The sequence below is a fragment of the Lampris incognitus genome, chromosome 13 (assembly GCF_029633865.1).
Source record: "Lampris incognitus isolate fLamInc1 chromosome 13, fLamInc1.hap2, whole genome shotgun sequence".
NCBI lineage: Eukaryota > Metazoa > Chordata > Actinopteri > Lampriformes > Lampridae > Lampris > Lampris incognitus.
In genome coordinates, this window is record NC_079223.1 from 20,389,645 (window position 1) to 20,407,007 (window position 17,363).

At 42.3% G+C, this 17,363-nt stretch overlaps 1 protein-coding gene across 1 annotated transcript in view; it reads right to left on the reverse strand.

Annotated features, from left to right (window-relative positions):
* Positions 1–9,848: 9,848 nt before the first annotated feature.
* The window catches only part of kcnh1a (potassium voltage-gated channel, subfamily H (eag-related), member 1a), a 45,613-nt gene continuing 38,098 nt past the window's right edge, over positions 9,849–17,363 (reverse strand). The window contains exons 11-12 of the mRNA XM_056291640.1: positions 13,832–14,028; positions 9,849–10,700 (exon numbers count right to left, since the gene is read on the reverse strand). Of these exons, the coding sequence (XP_056147615.1) occupies positions 9,849–10,700; positions 13,832–14,028 (1,049 nt within the window). The remainder of the gene's footprint in view (positions 10,701–13,831; positions 14,029–17,363) is intronic.

Below are 17,363 nucleotides of genomic sequence, written 5' to 3' on the forward strand. Positions count from 1 at the left end.
TACTTTCTGCAGAGATGTCTTTTAAAAGATTCATCCCATCACCATGGCCTCTAAGTAAGACTGCTCGTACAGCTGCAACCCTTGTGCCAGAAAGGACACCGTTCAAACAAACTATTGGTTGGCTACATTTGCATAAGATTTTGGGTTCCTGCACACGGGGGCCGAAAATCATACTTAAGTGTTTTGTGAGATCGATCTGTTTGTTGACCATGTAATAAACATCAGATAAGGCTCATGCTCCTATCACATAACAAAACACTGAAGGCTGCGTTTTAACTGATCAGCTGACATCCACATTGTTAGCATCGGTTACCACTCACATGTCTAAGAGGCAGGTGATCTAATACATTGCACCACATGCTGAAAAACATAAATATGAATAAGCATAACCAAAATCTTTCATGTAAAAAGGAAACTAATCACATTTTTTAAATTTTGGACCCCCCCCCAATTTTATCTGGCCAATTACCCCACTCTTCCGAGCCATCCCGGTCACTGCTCCACCCCCTCTGCCAATCCAGGGAGGGCTGCAGACTACCACATGCCTCCGATACATGTGGCGTCGCCAGCCGCTTCCTTTCACCTGACAGTGATGAGTTTCGCCAGGAGGATGTAGCACATGGGAGGATCACGCTATTCCCCCCAGTTGCCCCTCCCCCCTGAACAGGTGCCCCAACCGACCAGAGCAGGCGCTAGTGCGGCGACCAGGACACATGGCTTCCCACCCGCAGACATGGCCAACTGTGTTGTAGGGACACCCGACCAAGCTGGAGGTAACACAGGGATTCAAATCAGCGATCCCTGTGTTGGTAGTTAACGGAATAGACCGCTATGCTACCCGGACACCCCGAAACTAATCAGTTTATAAGTCACATAACATAAAGATGCATACCAGGACTTAGAAGACAGATCCTTGACGTGGTAGAAAACAATACATGCACACCTTAGGCAACACACACAATTTAACCGGCTGTACAGTTTATACATTTTCATTTATGTAACCGTTACCTTGAATGAGTGTTCTTTTGTACAAGGTGGAGGTCTACATATATATTTTGTTCATCATTTTGTTTTCTCAGGGAGTAAACATAGTGGAGATGGACATCAGATATTAAGAGTAGCTCAAGGCATTTGGGTTTATGTTATTCAAAACCAAAATCTCGAACAACAACAAAGCTTCTACCACTCTCATTGGTCAACCGTACAAACACATCCCTATACCGTTTAGCAAAAATAAGCTGCTAAGGGCTAAAGAATAACTTTTAAGGTTATAGTTTTCATTTTCCTCAGATAGCTGTATAGTCTATTAATAATGAGCAATGTTAAATGTATGAAGAAGCCGTCTATACGGAGACTGAAGTGCAAACAAGCGTAACGTGGTGAGAGGATTGTCGAGTAAAGAGAAAGTAAAACTGAAAATGTAATTATTTTTTCTTGGAGGGAAAAGGCTGCAGTTGGTATGGGCAGAGTGAGTCAAGAACACTAATCAGAAAATCAATCGAGACATGAAAGATGACAGCACATCACACAGTACAGAGATAATAGTTCATCTGTGTATTTAGCAATCATACGTCTTAATCTCTTATTTCATATCTGGAAATATAATCACAGTTCTGTTAAAACCAAAGTGGATCAAGTGGCTATTAACATGTCTCCCATAAATTTGTAATGCAAGTTTAATTAACCACTATATCAATATACGCATACATAACATGACAAGGATTATGCCCAAAAATTTGATGTAGTTTTAATAAACCATGTTTTGAAAATATACATTGCTTCAGATGTAATTATCTTCCCTTTTTAAATCGGCTGTACCTTTTTGTGAACAGTGTTCACAGTTATTGTTGTAAAAAAGATGGTTTTATTATGGATTTTATTTTGCAATGATTTTAATTTACTAGGAAATGAATAGTAATCAAGCTTAACTGACTCTGCCCGGAAACCTTTTGTAATATGTGTCACATGCAGTATTGGAGCCTTAAACCACAAGAGATCAGATTGAACAAAACTTTTGGATATAATACCCAGTTTTGGGGAAATGTCTGAAAATATATGGATTGTCAGTACTGATATATAGAGCTTCACGTGAATCGCTCTTGCGCAGTAGGAATCAACACTAGCTTAGCATTTATTTTGATGATATATGCATCGCCATAAAAAAGTTTGTAGATTAATTTGATATGATTTGAATTTATGTAATGATAAATAGCACCATAATCATAAAGGTTAACTTTTACTATTAGGGTATACTATATTTAATTGGTAAACAGAGGGAACAGATTCTCTGGCAGAAAACTCTGCCTGTTTTTTTTCTTCTTCAACAATTCTGGTAAACGTTGGTCTGTGCAGCTTCAAGAGCAGTCTGTTTGGAACAAGCAAGACATTTTTAACACGTTTTCAAAGGTTGGCTTTCCAATAAGATAAATGCTTGGTTTATGCAGCCCAGTATGACGGGTGGCTTCAACTCAGCAGGGTTCTCCCCTATACCAAGATTTTCCTCTTCCATGCTGATGATTTTTTTATGAAAATATTGCTGAAGTGCCAGTGACAACTTCTGCCTTTTTTTTTCCCATTCCCCATATCTTTCTCAGCCTGTCTCATGTTTCAGTAAAAGGAAAAGGTTTACAATCCACATACTGAAAATGGTATAAAGTTTACTTTTTGGCCAAGAACACTATGGAATAAAAAAAAAAATCAGTCGATTATTTATTTTAGATTTTTCCCCCTTTTCTCCCCAATTGTACTTGGCCAATTACCCCATTTTCCGAGCCATCCCAGTCGCTGCTCCATCCCCTCTGCCGATCCGGGGAGGGCTGCAGACTACCCCATGCCGCCTCCGATACGTGTGGAGTCGCCAGGCGCTTCTTTTCACCTGACAGTGAGAAGTTTCGCCAGGGGGACATAACGCATGGGAGGATGACGTTATTCCCCCGTTCCCCCTCCACCCCGAACAGAGGCCCAGACCAACCAGAGGAGGCGCTAGTGCAGCAACCAGGATACATACTCATTATCCGACTTCCCACCCACAGACACAGCCAATTGTGTCTGTAGGGATGCCCGACCAACCCGGAGGTAACGGGGATTCGACCGGTGATCCCCGTGTTGGTAGGCAACGGAATAGACCGCTACACTACCCGGGCGCCCCTCAATCGATACTTTCATTATAATTCAACACACTTAAAAGCAGGGCTTCTTAAAATCTATCAGCTTGGGAGCCTATTTTGTAGTCTCTCTGGGAACCAGTCTAATAAAAACCCAGCTGAACTCTTGCCATGTTGGGACCCAGCAGAGGACCTGTGTAAAACAAATGTAAAAGTGCATAGATGATATTAATTCGACCATAAAATTCTCTGAACCAAAGTGACACAATCGGCTCTAGTTCATTTAAAACCATGCTATAATAATACTGACAATACAAAGATACACTCAATTATTGCTCACCGATACCAGCACTCAACCTGTTCATAGTCTTCCTCCTGCTACAATCTTATGGAACTCCACCCCCCCTTTTTTCCCCAGTTGTATTTGGACAATTACCCTATTTTCCGAGCTGTCCTGGTCGCTGCTCCACCCCCTCTGCTGAGCCAGGGAGGGCTGCAGACTACATGCCTCCTCCGATACATGGGGAGTCACCAGTCGCTTCTTTTCACCTGACAGTGAGGAGTTTCACCAGGGGGATGTAGGGCGTGAGAGGATCACGCTATTCCCGCCAGTCAGCGCCGTGTATAGAGAGAGTCTGGCCAACTAGCTACACGGGCGCTATAGCCCCATGCGCGCGCTATTCAAAATCGCGTTCACTTCATGATCTCTTAAGATGCACTTTCAAAGAAATAAGGGAAAACAATTAGCTGCTCACATGGCAAAATGAGGCTCACAGCTTACCCTGTTTTGTGGGTGTAATGTACCATGAATGGATCACTCTGTTAATTTCTATTACTAAACTTTGACCCAAACTTAGAGGAAACAAGAATTTATTAGTTTAACATTTAGACAACATATTGAAGCTATTGAGAAAGGGGTTTGGCCTTTTAAGGCCACACCACTGTGTAAATAATTTTGAGAGGCACTTTATGTATTTTACATCATTCAGTACCAGTACTTAAGGTTCCAGAAATTATGGATTTTTCAAATCATTAAAATCCCAGTTTCAGAGAACCAGGAATTTTTTTTAATCATTGCGTAACAGTAATCAGAGTGGGTGGTTTAACACCAGATCAGGGGCAGAGGCTATAGTAATAACGTGTTTCACTTTTTCAGTCCATGATGATGGTGATGAGATCAGGAAGAAACCCACCAGCGGTCATAACACAGTCGCAGGCACTGAGCAGGGGCCTCTGCTGCATATATGTAGATTTCAACCCAAAGAATGTACTCCAGAGACTTTAGCTTTTATCCACTACACTACTGGTGTGGTGGGTAAATTGGTGATCAGTACCAGTATTACATATTTTGCAACGTTCAGTAGGCTACTAGTGAATGACAATGAGCAATAATATCAGGGACACTTGAGAAATATTAGGCCTAGCTGTTTCGAGGTTTAGCCAGTGCGGCGTCAGTTCTGTATCGGGGAACTTGTCTAGTTTACCAAAACACTACACATACACTGCCTGAGCTCAGGCTCAGGCCTGTCACTCAATCCATCTCATGTGACAATCTGACACTGTTTACATTTGCCTGATTTCTGTCAGCGGTTATACATGGCTTGGGTTCCACATCAATACCTTACAGACTCTCGGATTGCTCTAGGGAAGTTAGTTTATCGAAAAATCGTAAACACTGAAATGAACTCACCGAGCACATGTAGGAATTCGCCGAGGGGGACCAGCCCAGCCTACGAATCTTCACGATCCAAACTGCCCTCCTTTGTCCATCCTGTGGAAATCGATGCATCATATGGCCTAGTCCCGGCCGAATGAAACTGCCCCAAGCCGCACAACACACCATTTCGCCTTCGACTGCTACAAATCGGCGAGAAACGGGCCGAAAACGCAGGGGGGGAAATCATTGAAACACCATGGCAGAGCAAGACGCTGATAGGCAACATGGCGCCCGTCAAGCACGTGACAGGCTCTCAGCCAATCACAGCGCGTGTTGCAAAGATCAAAGTTTGGCCAGTTCCCCCTCCCGCCAGTTCCCCCTGAACAGGCGCCCCAACCGACCAGAGGAGGCACTAGTGCAGCAGCCAGGACACATACCTACGTCCATCTGCAAACACGGCCAATTGTCTGTAGGGGCGTCAGACCAAGTTGGAGGTAAAATTCGAACCAGCGATCCCCGTGTTGGTAGGCAACGGAATAGACCGCTATGCCACCCGGACGCCCCTCTCATTTCATATTTAATAAATGTACTTCAAACTAAGGGTGGGGCAACCCCGAACAGAAACCCCCGGAGGAGTAACTCCCCGTAGACGCATTATCATGGCCTACTGGCATGTGGACACGCCGTGATAATGAGTCAGTGTTACCTCAGTTATGGGTTAAATAACAAAGCTACGGGGATGCAGCATAGTGGATGTGATATTTCAGCGGAAGAGCCAATCAATGACCAACGGTGAAACTCACAAGACGCTGAGCGGAAGAACCCTTTTTTGGTCAACGGTCAGGGTCACACCAATTCAGTCGAATCTGATACTGCTCACGTCGTCCATAGTTGTAGCGAAACATGGACGTGTTTTAGTAAGACTCGTCTTACTTAACAAGCTATCGAAAGATGACATCCGAGGATACTCGACATGATGATGTTGATGATGATGATGACTTCTAACTAGTATCTCAGCAGGCTCCATGTCCTGCACTCTGGGTTAAAGTTTGCTATGCTTTTGTATTGGTTGTGATGTGTTTGAATATGTAATGACTGGATTAGCAAGGTCAAGGACATGAAAATCTAAAACCCACCCACAATTCCTTGCAACAGCAAATAGTTGATAAATTCATTAAGCACTAAAAACAAGTTACGTGACGATATTCACAGTGAGGTGAGGCTAAAAGTAACAAATGCAGGATTTTTTTTCACATTTTGGTGTAGATATGCACAGGCTATTAAACTTCAAATGGTTGGAGCATAAAAAAAATTATTAAGTTAGCTGGCTTGTGCTTGTGTTTAGCATGATGATAAAAGTTGACTTTGAAACCCCAGTTTACAACTGATTATTGACAAGCCAGTTAGGAGGTCTTGAAAGCCATTGTTGATACACATGGAAGTTCACGAGGCCTGACACACAAACATACTTTCATACTGACATTATAACTACACCGCCCGTTTTTCAACATTGTGGTTTTACTACAGGCCATGTAGACACTAATTAAAACTAAACTTTAAATTTTGTCGAGTTAAAGCCAATCTTGACAAGCTTACACATTAGATCACCTCATTCAGTCCAAATGGGTTTATGTCATGGATTTACAGTTATATGGTGAATTGTTGCAAATATACCTTGAAAAGCAGACATTTACTGTATGTGCTGTATTAAATGGTGTGGACAGAAAAAAAAACGAGATGTACACCAAGTAATAGTGAAGATGCAGCATTGGCAGTAAATGAAAATTTGATGTCATGGATAAACACGTGTGGATTGTAGACTTATTTATTCAAGCAATAATATTGGAAAGGTCATTTTTTACTGTCATTATGCTGAAAACGGTAATGCTTCTAGGAAAAAGGCACCACCATGTGCCATCAGCATGTATTAATGACCCATAATCACAGCAAGGAGTGCAGTTAAGTATTTGTGGCTTTTCTGCAATCATTGCTATCATGTATTGTGTCAGAAGCATTTCTTAAAAGTAGTGTTTATACATAACGGATGATCAGTGCAGTCCAGTCAGTGCAGCCTGCCTCGACTGCACTGACTGGAGTGTTTTTGAGGCCGCATCTACAGACCTGGATGAGCTTACTGACACTGACTTCTTACATCAGCTTTTGTGAGGACATGTGTGCCCACCAAAACCTTCTGTACCTTTAACAACAACAAGCCCTAATTCTCAGCTAAATTCAGGCAGTTTCATCAGGCCAAAGTTGAAGCCTGTAGGAGTGGAGATAGGATCGTGTATAACAAAGCCAGAAATGTACCCACAAAGGAGATCAGAGTGGCAAAAAGGTGCTACTCTTAAAAGTTAAAAAACAGGTTTTCTGCCAACAACCCAACATCAATCAGTCTGCAGCAGTTTGAAAGACATTACCAGCTACAGGAAACCATCCCTCACACTGCAGGGAACTACTGATGACCTAAATGGGTTTTGCTGCAGGTCTGAAAAGCAAACTTTCACACCCGTCACCCTTCCCAGCCACAATACACAACCAACTGCACTCCCTGCCAGTCATTCCCCCCTCCTCACCCACACTCAGGATCTGTGTTGAGGGCATGCACTAGCTCTTCCAGAGACAGAAGACCAGGAAGGCACCGGGCCCAGGTGGTGTGTCATTCTCCTGTCTTAAAATCTGTGCTGACCAGCTGGCCCCATTTCACATTGATCTTCAACAGATCACTGGAGCTATGTGAAGTCCCTTCCTGCTTCAAGAGCTCCACTATCATCCCAGTCCCCAAGAAACTTCATATCACAGGATTAAATGACTACAGGCCCATTGCCCTAACGTCTGTGGTCAAGAAATCTTTTGAGAAACTGGTGTTGGCCCACCTGAAGGAAATCACAGGCCCCCTGCTCGACCCCTACAGTTTGCCTACTGAGTAAACAGGTCAGTGGAGGATGCAGTCAACATGGGATTGCACTAAATCTTCCAACACCTAGACTCCCCAGGGACGTATGCAAGGGTCCTGTTTGTGGACTTCAGCTCAGCGTTCAAGACCATCATCCCAGATATCCTCCACTCCAAGCTCACCCAGCTCATTGTACCAGCCCCCATCTGCCAGTGGATTAAAAACTTCCTGACAGACAGGAGGCAGCTGGTGAGGCTGGGGAAAATCACATTCAGCACCCAGACAATCAGCACTGGTGCCCCCCAGGGATGTGTGCTCTCCCCTCTTTTCTTCTCCCTCAACAGAAATGACTGCACCTCAGGTGACCTGTTTGTTAAACTCCTGACATTAGTGGACAACACAACCATCATTGGCCTTATCCAGGATGGTGAGGAGTCTGCATATAGACAGGAGGTTGATCAGCTGGCCATCTGGTGCGGCCATAACAACCTGGAACTGAACACACTCAAAACAGTGGAGATGACAGTGAACTTCAGGGGGAGTCCCCCAACACTTCCCCCTCCCCCCTCACCATACTCAAGAGCACAGTGTCTACGGTGAAAAACTACAGTTTTCTGGGTTCCACAATCTCCCAGGACCAAAGGTGGGCATCTAACATAGACACAATCATCAAAAAGGCCCAGCAGAGGATGTACTTTCTCTGCCAGCTCAAGAAATTCAACCTGCCTCAGGAACTGCTGATTCAGTTCTACACTACAATAATCCAGTCTGTCCTCTGCACATCCATCAATGTCTGGTTCAGATCGGTCACCAAACAGGACAGGGACAGACTACAATGGAGAGTTAAGTCTGCAGAGAAAATCATTGGTGCCAACCTGCCCTCCATTCAGGACTTATACACCTCCAGACTCAGGAAACAGGCAGGCAACATCACTGCAGACCCATCACACCCTGGTCACAACCTGTTCTAACCCCTCCCCTCCGGAAGGCACTACAGAGCACTGTACCCCAAAACAACCAGATATAAAACGTTTCTTTCAACAGGCTGTCATTCAAATGAATGCTTAACACCATCAATAAATCCAACCATTTTGTATATACTGTACTTTACATTGTACATATACTGGTATGCTCTGTCATGTCCATCTACATCAGGCATGTATGTAAGTAACCTGCGAACATCTATTTCAGCATCTGATATATTCTCTGTACCATTGCACTTTATCACCTCTTATTTCATCTGTATAAGTCAATCCTTGTGTATATATTTGAAGATTGTTGTGTTGTAGTGTTATTCTATGTTTAAGCACACACAGAAAGCCATGAAACTGAAGTCAAATTCCATGTATGTGCATACCTACATGGCCAATAAACATGATTCGGATTGAAAACAAGAAAGTGGCAAACTTGCTCCCTGCTGCAACATCCATAAGTAAAGCAACCGATTCAATGTTCATTAAGCACATTTAGCCCTGCTTTCTGATAACTGTATCCACCATCAATAGTAAACTGACCTACTTCTTTATTAACATTAAATAAAAACGACTTGAAATTCCAGAAAAATATACCAATAGATCTGGAAATTTACACGGTCATGTTTCTTTTCACTGCCAAGGTAAAATAATGCAAATTAGTTTGCCCATGATACTGATGCCTTAAATGTGAATCATCTTCTTGATGAGACAATTTTGTGTCATGCAAATAGTTCTATACAAAGTTTCAGTAGCAAACCAATACATCATGCTGTCTCTGGAGCTTTCCAATACAAACTAAAATAGTCATACATTACATTAACGTGTGCCTTAGTTCAGACACACTGATAAAAGGAGCTGGTGATTGGACTTGAGATTAATTTATATACTGATCAAGATATTTTTCCATCATAGGGTTACAGAAAAATAAATTAATATATACAGACATTGTAAAGCTGTCAGTGTTTGTGTTGCATTTAAATGTAAATGAGTGTTCAGTGCTAAAACCATAGGCCACAACAGCTCAATATGTTCACTTCTCAGCATAACAGTTCCCTTGTAAATCATTAAAGGTAGGAGTCTTTGACTATCAGGGTTCTCTCTAATTTACCATTGTCCAAATGGTTTACTTGTGGTTTCCTAAATTGGGCACATTATCCAAGTAAACTGGATGCTCACAATGCTGTTATTCTAGATAACTCAAAGGCTCCTGTCAACCTTTAAGAGAAGATATCATCCTTGTCCAACTCTGGTGAGGTGGGTCTAGAGATGTCAAAGAGATGCTTGGGAGAGCCATCAGTGGCTTTCCTAGCTTTAAGGAGCTTAAGTGCTTCTGTCAGTTGTGTCTCCAGGTCAGACATTCGAGCATTCAGGTTTTTGAGGTCATCCTTCAGTTCCAGCTTTAGCTCCTGAAGCGAAGCCTGAAGTGTTTGCTCCGGGATTGGGTAGAAGGCATGCCTGGCCTCTGGTTGGATGGGACTGCGGTCCTGGGGGGTTGTGCGGAAATCACCTACTTTGTCCAGTAGCAGGTCGCTTTTGGTGATACCACTATCACAGGAGTCTGTCTTCTTCAGAGACATCTGCGATTCGTGGACTTTGGTCCGTTCAGGCAAGGTCTCCATGGATTCTGCCTTAGACACTTTGTTCCAGTTATCAGCTTTGGTCATGGAGTCTTTGAAGCGGCCCCAGCCTTTGACTTTGGAAGACTCAGTTTGCCGACATCCTATGAAGGCAATGGGAGACGGCGCCTGGAGCTTAGCTTTGTCTGAAGGAGTCGAACTGGGAGGTGTTGAAGATGAGGGTGTTGCTGGGCTTTCTGTTACAGTGACGATGCTGGTGGTGGCAATGGCTGTTTTGGTGGAAGGGGGTTCAGCATAAACAAAACCTTTCTCAATGTCATTTTCATCTGGGTCAGGTTTGTCAGTTCCCAGGCGAGCTTCTTTCTGCTGTCTAAAGCGTTGAAAGAGTCTTCGCACTGGGTGATCTGGTGGAAGATTCAGGGGTGCTTCATTTTTATGTCTGAGGCGCTCTTCTTCCTCTCTCTTCACATCACTGATCTTCCGAAAGACAATCTAAAACAAAACAAAAGCTCTAATGAGCATAACTACAACTATACGGCAGGTTTTTTGCTCATTAAAAAAAATCCGTGTTTTACCATAAATGATACAGAACAGGAAAAACAAGGTAATTAGAGCAAAGAAAATTATCAAATTCATTTCCAGTTACTTGGTTGCAGCCGTCACATTCATCAATTGTGTCTGAGAAGATAATTGTCTAAGATGCTTTTTTTTTTAAATGCGTGCTCTTTAAATGTCACCTTAACAATGAAATTCCCATGGTACAGAGGAAAGTTCACATCATGCCTTTGGCCTCAGTGAAAAAAATACATAATTCCTATTCAAAGGGATATAATGCTCAGTTGCAAAGGATCCTTTAAGGTGGCAAAACCAAACTGTGAATGTCACTTCTTTCATTTTTTATTTTTTTAGCCAATGTATATTGCTTTTCATTGTCTCCTACCTTTTTATTGATGAAAGGTAAATAATAAATGAAGGAACATTTACTATACATGGTATAGTGTATTCTTATGGCTATCTCTGGCTTGTCCAGTCCATACTTGTGCACAGAAGTAAGACATGAACTCGTGTCATTTGGAACTGTACAAAAAAAAACCCAAAAAGAAAACATGGAGAACTGATCTTGTGGCTCACAAAAGGTTTTGAGAATTCAACTCTGCTAAGCGTTTTATGATAATGTTTTCAGTATGGAACAAAAAAAGCCTTAATCCTAAGAAGATCCCCCTGGAGTGCTTCAGCATTTAGTGTTTATTAAAACTCTGTTCATTGTCTCTTGAGAAGGCCCAGATTTCCCATCCAGACAACAAAAGGTATTGGCTTTCGTTCAAAAATATTGGCTGGACTTTTCTCTGCTATCGGAAGAACATCTAGTATGTACTGTGTGCATACTAGATGTATGGTTTCCCCCTCACAGTGAGTAAGAAAAAGACCTTGATGTTACTGTGCTACTTTGCATAATTTGTTTTGGGGGGTTTTTTGCCATGCAATTAAGACATGGAATATATATTAATTGGCTTGTTTGGACTATTGAACACAGACCTGTACTAAAAAGTAAGCTTTTTTGATGAATATTTTAAAAAAAGGTTGTTGATCCTGACAGTTCCATTGTTTTACATCCAGCCTTGGTGTGTTTACAGTTGAGCATTCATTTATCTGTAGCAAAGCTACACGAGTGAAACAAAAATATAGTTCAGTCAATTACTGGGCTATGCTGGACCACATGAAAGGGACAATACTGGTGGCACATTTTATTTTTCTTCTGCACACTGAAACAATTTAACCGAATTATTCTCAAGATTGCAGTAAGAGCTGAAATTACGTTATTGTGCTTCTGCAAACTTTGTCAATTAGTTTAAGGTGTTTACTGTGCCAGGAGCTGAGGCTTGTTTGCTGTGCAGTGAAATTTCTGGGGCAGTCACAGTTGAGAGAGGGTGGGTGCTTGTGCAGCTTTACGCAATCGCTTCATCTCTTGATCACAGTATCAAGTGTATTCCAGATTTGAAAAATGATCTCAAGGCCAAGTTGAAGATGACATTTAAGAGCATCTTAATAAGTCAACCCCTAGTTCCCAGCTCTGGTTCTATCAAGTTTTCTTGAAATACAATTGGGGTGCCTTAAACTGCTGCAAAACAGGGGTGAGGGCCATAACTTCGGTTTCATTCGATGTTCATCATATGGTTCTTTCACAGACAATGAAAAAAAAAACCTGTCTTTGCATTGGATAACTTAATTAGGTTTAATCTATAAATTCACAAGAACTGTATGGATAACTTAATTAGCTTTTCTTTCCCTGTACAAACTTCTTACGTGCAGAAGCCAACTGCATCCCACCCCCGTGCTTTTCATTCAATCAATTGCAGGATTTTCCAGCTGTGTAAATCTAGAGTACAATGAGCCCTAGTGAATGGTCAGTTCAATGTGGCAGATGAGATTGCCTCTTCGTATTCAGGCAATTTGATCTCATGCGCCCTAATGTGAAGAGCGGCTTCCTAAGTAAATGAGGGAAAGACCAGCAACTACAATCAGCAATCATGCAGTTCCCCATCATGGCTGTTTATTTCTGAATAGAGGATGCGAGAGAGATTTAAGTGTATGGGCATCACTCAGTGGCACTCTGTGTTTTTGTTTGCAGTAAAGCAGGTGTATGCATCGTATGTGAGGTATATTGTTAAGCAAAACTAGCAAACCAGCATTTACGGCTACTTTTGAAACTGGTAACCCTGAACAACTTGACAGTTAATTAAACCAAATCCACAAGATTAAGTATGCAGCTTAAGTGCTCATTAGGCATATGTGGGCGCTTGAGACCATCTTGAATTGAGCTGAATCCCACGGTGACCTTCTTTCCTATGCTTTCTTCCAACTTTGAGCATTTTTATAACCATGTTTCTTGAATTAAGACTATTCTAAAAGAAAAAATGCTGCTGGATTCCTTTTTATTATTATTATTATTTAAACACACTTACTAATAGAGAAAAAAAAGGAAATTAAGCTGCTGGAGGGCAAAATGTGTGGAAGGAAAGGGGATGTGCAAAATAAGTTTAGAGAAGTCAAAAAAATTAAGAAGGAACGGTAATTCAACATGCAGAATAGAAGGGCTGTTTTTAAGCTTCCAATCTTTTCTCTGCAACGGTTGTTAAATCAGTTAAGCAGGCTAAGTCATCTCTAATTTGAACTGAAATAATATTACTACCCTGGAAATGTACATCTGGTTAAGGGTCATTTTAGTTTTAGGTTTAGGTGTTGATATATCTTTCTCTGTCTTATCTCTGTGTTGCCTGAACATCTTCACTTACTTTTACATTTCTATCTTGAATATCTTATCCTTTTGAAAAGTTTTTTTTTCTTGCCTTACAAATTGGGTTCACCTGAAAAAGAAAAATTGGATGATGCCTTGCTAATAGTGTGTTTATAAGGCTTTATATTTTTTTCCTAATTAGCAATAAATAAACCATCATGAAAATGATGCAGCTGCACCCTGAAGCATGTTGACTGCAATCTAAGGCTTGGGCAGTAAAGGACTTGTTTAATTGCCCCCTCATTGACAAATGAAGACCATATCTCAATGCCCGCCTTCTGACAGCTTGTATTGACTTCATAATGTTTGCATTAAGAGCCACACTCACCCTCTTCCGAAGGTTGTAAGTTAGCAGCAGATTTCTCGAGAAGTGGTTGGAGAATGCCGTGTAGAACTCCAGCACCTTTTGCAGAGCGTCCCGTTTGATGACATGGAGGTCACAGTAGGTTAATGCTCGAACATTGGCACAGGCTTGCGCAAGAGTCACCTCCTTCCAAAAAACATCCCCAAAAACATCTCCCTTACCTGGAAGAGGGAAGAAAAAAAAACACACCATAAGTAACATTTACACCCAAGAAGCCAATATTCGTCCTGTTGAAAGAAATAAAGTTATCAGTCCTATTATAAAATGGACTGTTTGAAACTGCTATGCTAGCTATGTAAATAATGAATTGAATTATCTACGCTGACACACTGTCATGCTCTGCATGTTTTCAGCTGTACTGTAAGCCATTATCATCCCCACCTGGAGTCATTGTACAAGAGAAATTCAAATGAGAGAAGAATTTATTACAACCCCGGAGCAAATTGTGCAGCTCGCTATTACAGACAGCTTCCACAGCCATGACATAAGCAGCCATTTAGGGCCCCATAACTAAAAAAAGCTCAGATTAGTTCAAATAATAATTAGCTATTATCATGCATCATTCCCCCTCCCCCCCTTTTTCTCCCCAATTGTACTTGGCCAATTACCCAACTCTTCCGAGCCATGCCGGTCGCTGCTCCAACCCCTCTGCTGAGCCGGGGAGGGTTGCAGACTACCACATACCTCCTCCAATGCACGTGGAGTCGCCAGCTGCTTCTTTTCACCCGACAGTGAGGAGTTTCGCCAGGGGGGATGTAGCGCATGGAAAGATCACACTATTCCCACAGTTCCCCCAAACAGGTGCCCTGACCAACCAGAGGAAGCGCTAGTGCAGCGACCAGGACACATACCCACATCCGGCTTCCCACCCGCAGACACGGCCAATTGTGTCTGTAGGAACGCCCAACCAAGCCGGAGGTAACACAGAGATTCAAACCAGCAATCCCCATGTTGGCAGGCAACGGAATAGACCACTACGCCACCCGCATGCCTCATCATGCATAATTTAACTACATTCTAAATGAGTGTTACGAACTCAGGAAGTACCCAAACGCAGGACTCACAGACAGGATGATATGGTAACGGTTTAATGAACAAAGGCAAGCAGAGGTCAGGACACCAGGAAACCAGTATGACTGGAGACCAAACACACAAGGAACAGGGCAGGCAGATAAACAGGGTCAGATACAGTTCAGGTTACTGGGAAGTTGGTCCAAAAACAGTCCACAGAGCAGACAAGGGCAGGCAGCAAACACGGAGTCCTAAGATCAGGCAGCAGAGTCAAACATGAGCAGGTCAGGCAAAAGTTCACAAGGAAAACCCCTAAAAAACTAGACAATCTGTCAGGGTCAGAGGGAAACCAGGGGAGTGTAAATGCTGGAAAGCTAATCAGGGGACAGGGAACAGGTATGTGGAAGACACGATTTTGACTGGTGGCAAAAGCAGATTCAGGAACTGAAACGACAAGACAGATGAGTGCTTCAAAATAAAACAGGAAGGCAACAGATAATGGAAAAAGTAACATGAGTAGACTGAACTGGGATACAGCCACATCCGTAACCATGAGTTGCTTTCATAAAACCAAAGAACCATTCTTGGATTTTGACCACGTACGTGTCAGCTGTCAGCCAGAAATGTCTTATTGTAGACATTTTATTGTATTTGAGTGACAAATCACACATGTAGGGGAAAACTTGGCCCTTTGGATTAGTGTGGGGTGTCTGCAGATGGGTATATAGAATTTCAGTGTCATGTAAAGACCCAAAGAAAGTTTCTTTACAAATGGAAATCTCCATCTTGTGAACACTTGAACTTATATTTGTATTTGTATATTTGTTGCACTTCTACAGTGCCATTAGGATAATTACAATCTGACTCATGGCAGTAACTGCTTCATTACTGGGGACACCACTGCAGTGAGCCCCCTCCAAGACAGCAGTGTCAGCCCTACAGGATATTGATTGTTTCAAAGAGGAAGTGATAGCAGGTTATTGATGCACAGCAGCCTGTGCTGTGCCACTCATCATGCCATTGCTCACTGAATGAAATCATTTGGCTAATGAAATCCAGTTAACAGCCAGGCCTTTCAAAAATTTGCGTGACGAAGTTACAAAGATAGCGTAGCCCTATGTGTGCATGTACATACATTCCAATATGCATAGAAGTTATATTAGCTTTTCTCATGATAAAGGACAAATTGTACTAATTCTATGTATGTATACATTTTACAAAAGAGAAGCAACTTGTATTGTAGGGGATACATTTGGTATCATTAGCTCTCAATTGCGGGTTACACGGACCCAAGGCCCATGCCATTTAAACCACAGCTGATCCATTTTCACTCAAAAAAACAAGACCTGACTAGATCTGGGGCAGGTCCTTTGAAAGTTGCGGGGATGGGAAGCTTTGAAGACTTTTTTTAAGTAAACAAGTAATTAATCACTTAATTTCAACATACTTAATACTTGAGTATACTGAAATTGTCTATTTCACATAGTGAACAGATATGTTTTAGGAACTGAGGAAACGAGTAATGCATTGCTCAAATATTTTGAATAGGTCTGTTATTACCTGGTAAATCAGTCAGTATTTGAAATTTTAAATTGAGAATTCTTTCAAGCCAATTATATATATGTATACACACACACACATATATATACACATATATATACATATATATACATATATATATACATATATATGAGGGAGGCATACCGTACTTTAGCTTCATTATGTAGTATCGTTCTGTTATCTTTTTAATATGATCCAACAGTTCTGTGTGTTGCATACTTATTTAAATATCATTCCTTGCAGCTAGAAGGACCCAATTTCCCCTCAATGATAATTAAACTCAAGGATCATTAAACTTTAATCTTAGTTCAGGGTCATGGAGTAAGCTCAGCAAACGGAGTAACAAAATTGCTATTTGACCAGTGTGGCAAACTCCTTAGGGTCAGACAGCTTTGAAAATAAAGGATGAAGCCCCGGGAGCAACAAGACACCATTCCCTTCAGCCGTTCACATTCTTGCTGAAACTCCGTTGCCCCCCCCCCCAATTGTACTTGGCCAATTACCTCACTCTTCCGAGCCGCCCAATGACTGCTAGGATAGGTTCCAGCATCCCCGCGACCCTGAGAGCAGGCTAAGCAGTTTGGATAATGGATGGATAGATACTATATCTGGCCAATTGCCCCACTCTTCCGAGCTGTCCCGGTCATTGTTCCACCCCCTCCGCTAATCTGGGGAGGGCTGCAGACTACCACATGCTTCCTCCGATACATGTGGAGTCACCAGCCGCTTATTTTCACCTGACAGTGAGGAGTTTAACCAAGGGATGTACCGCGTGGGAGGATCACACTATTCCCCCCAGTTACCCCTCCCCCCTGAACAGGCACCTCAACCAACCACAGGAGGCGCTAGTGCAGCGATCAGGACACCCACCCACATCCGCCTTCCCACCCGCAGACACGGCAAATTGTGTCTGTAAGGACGCCTG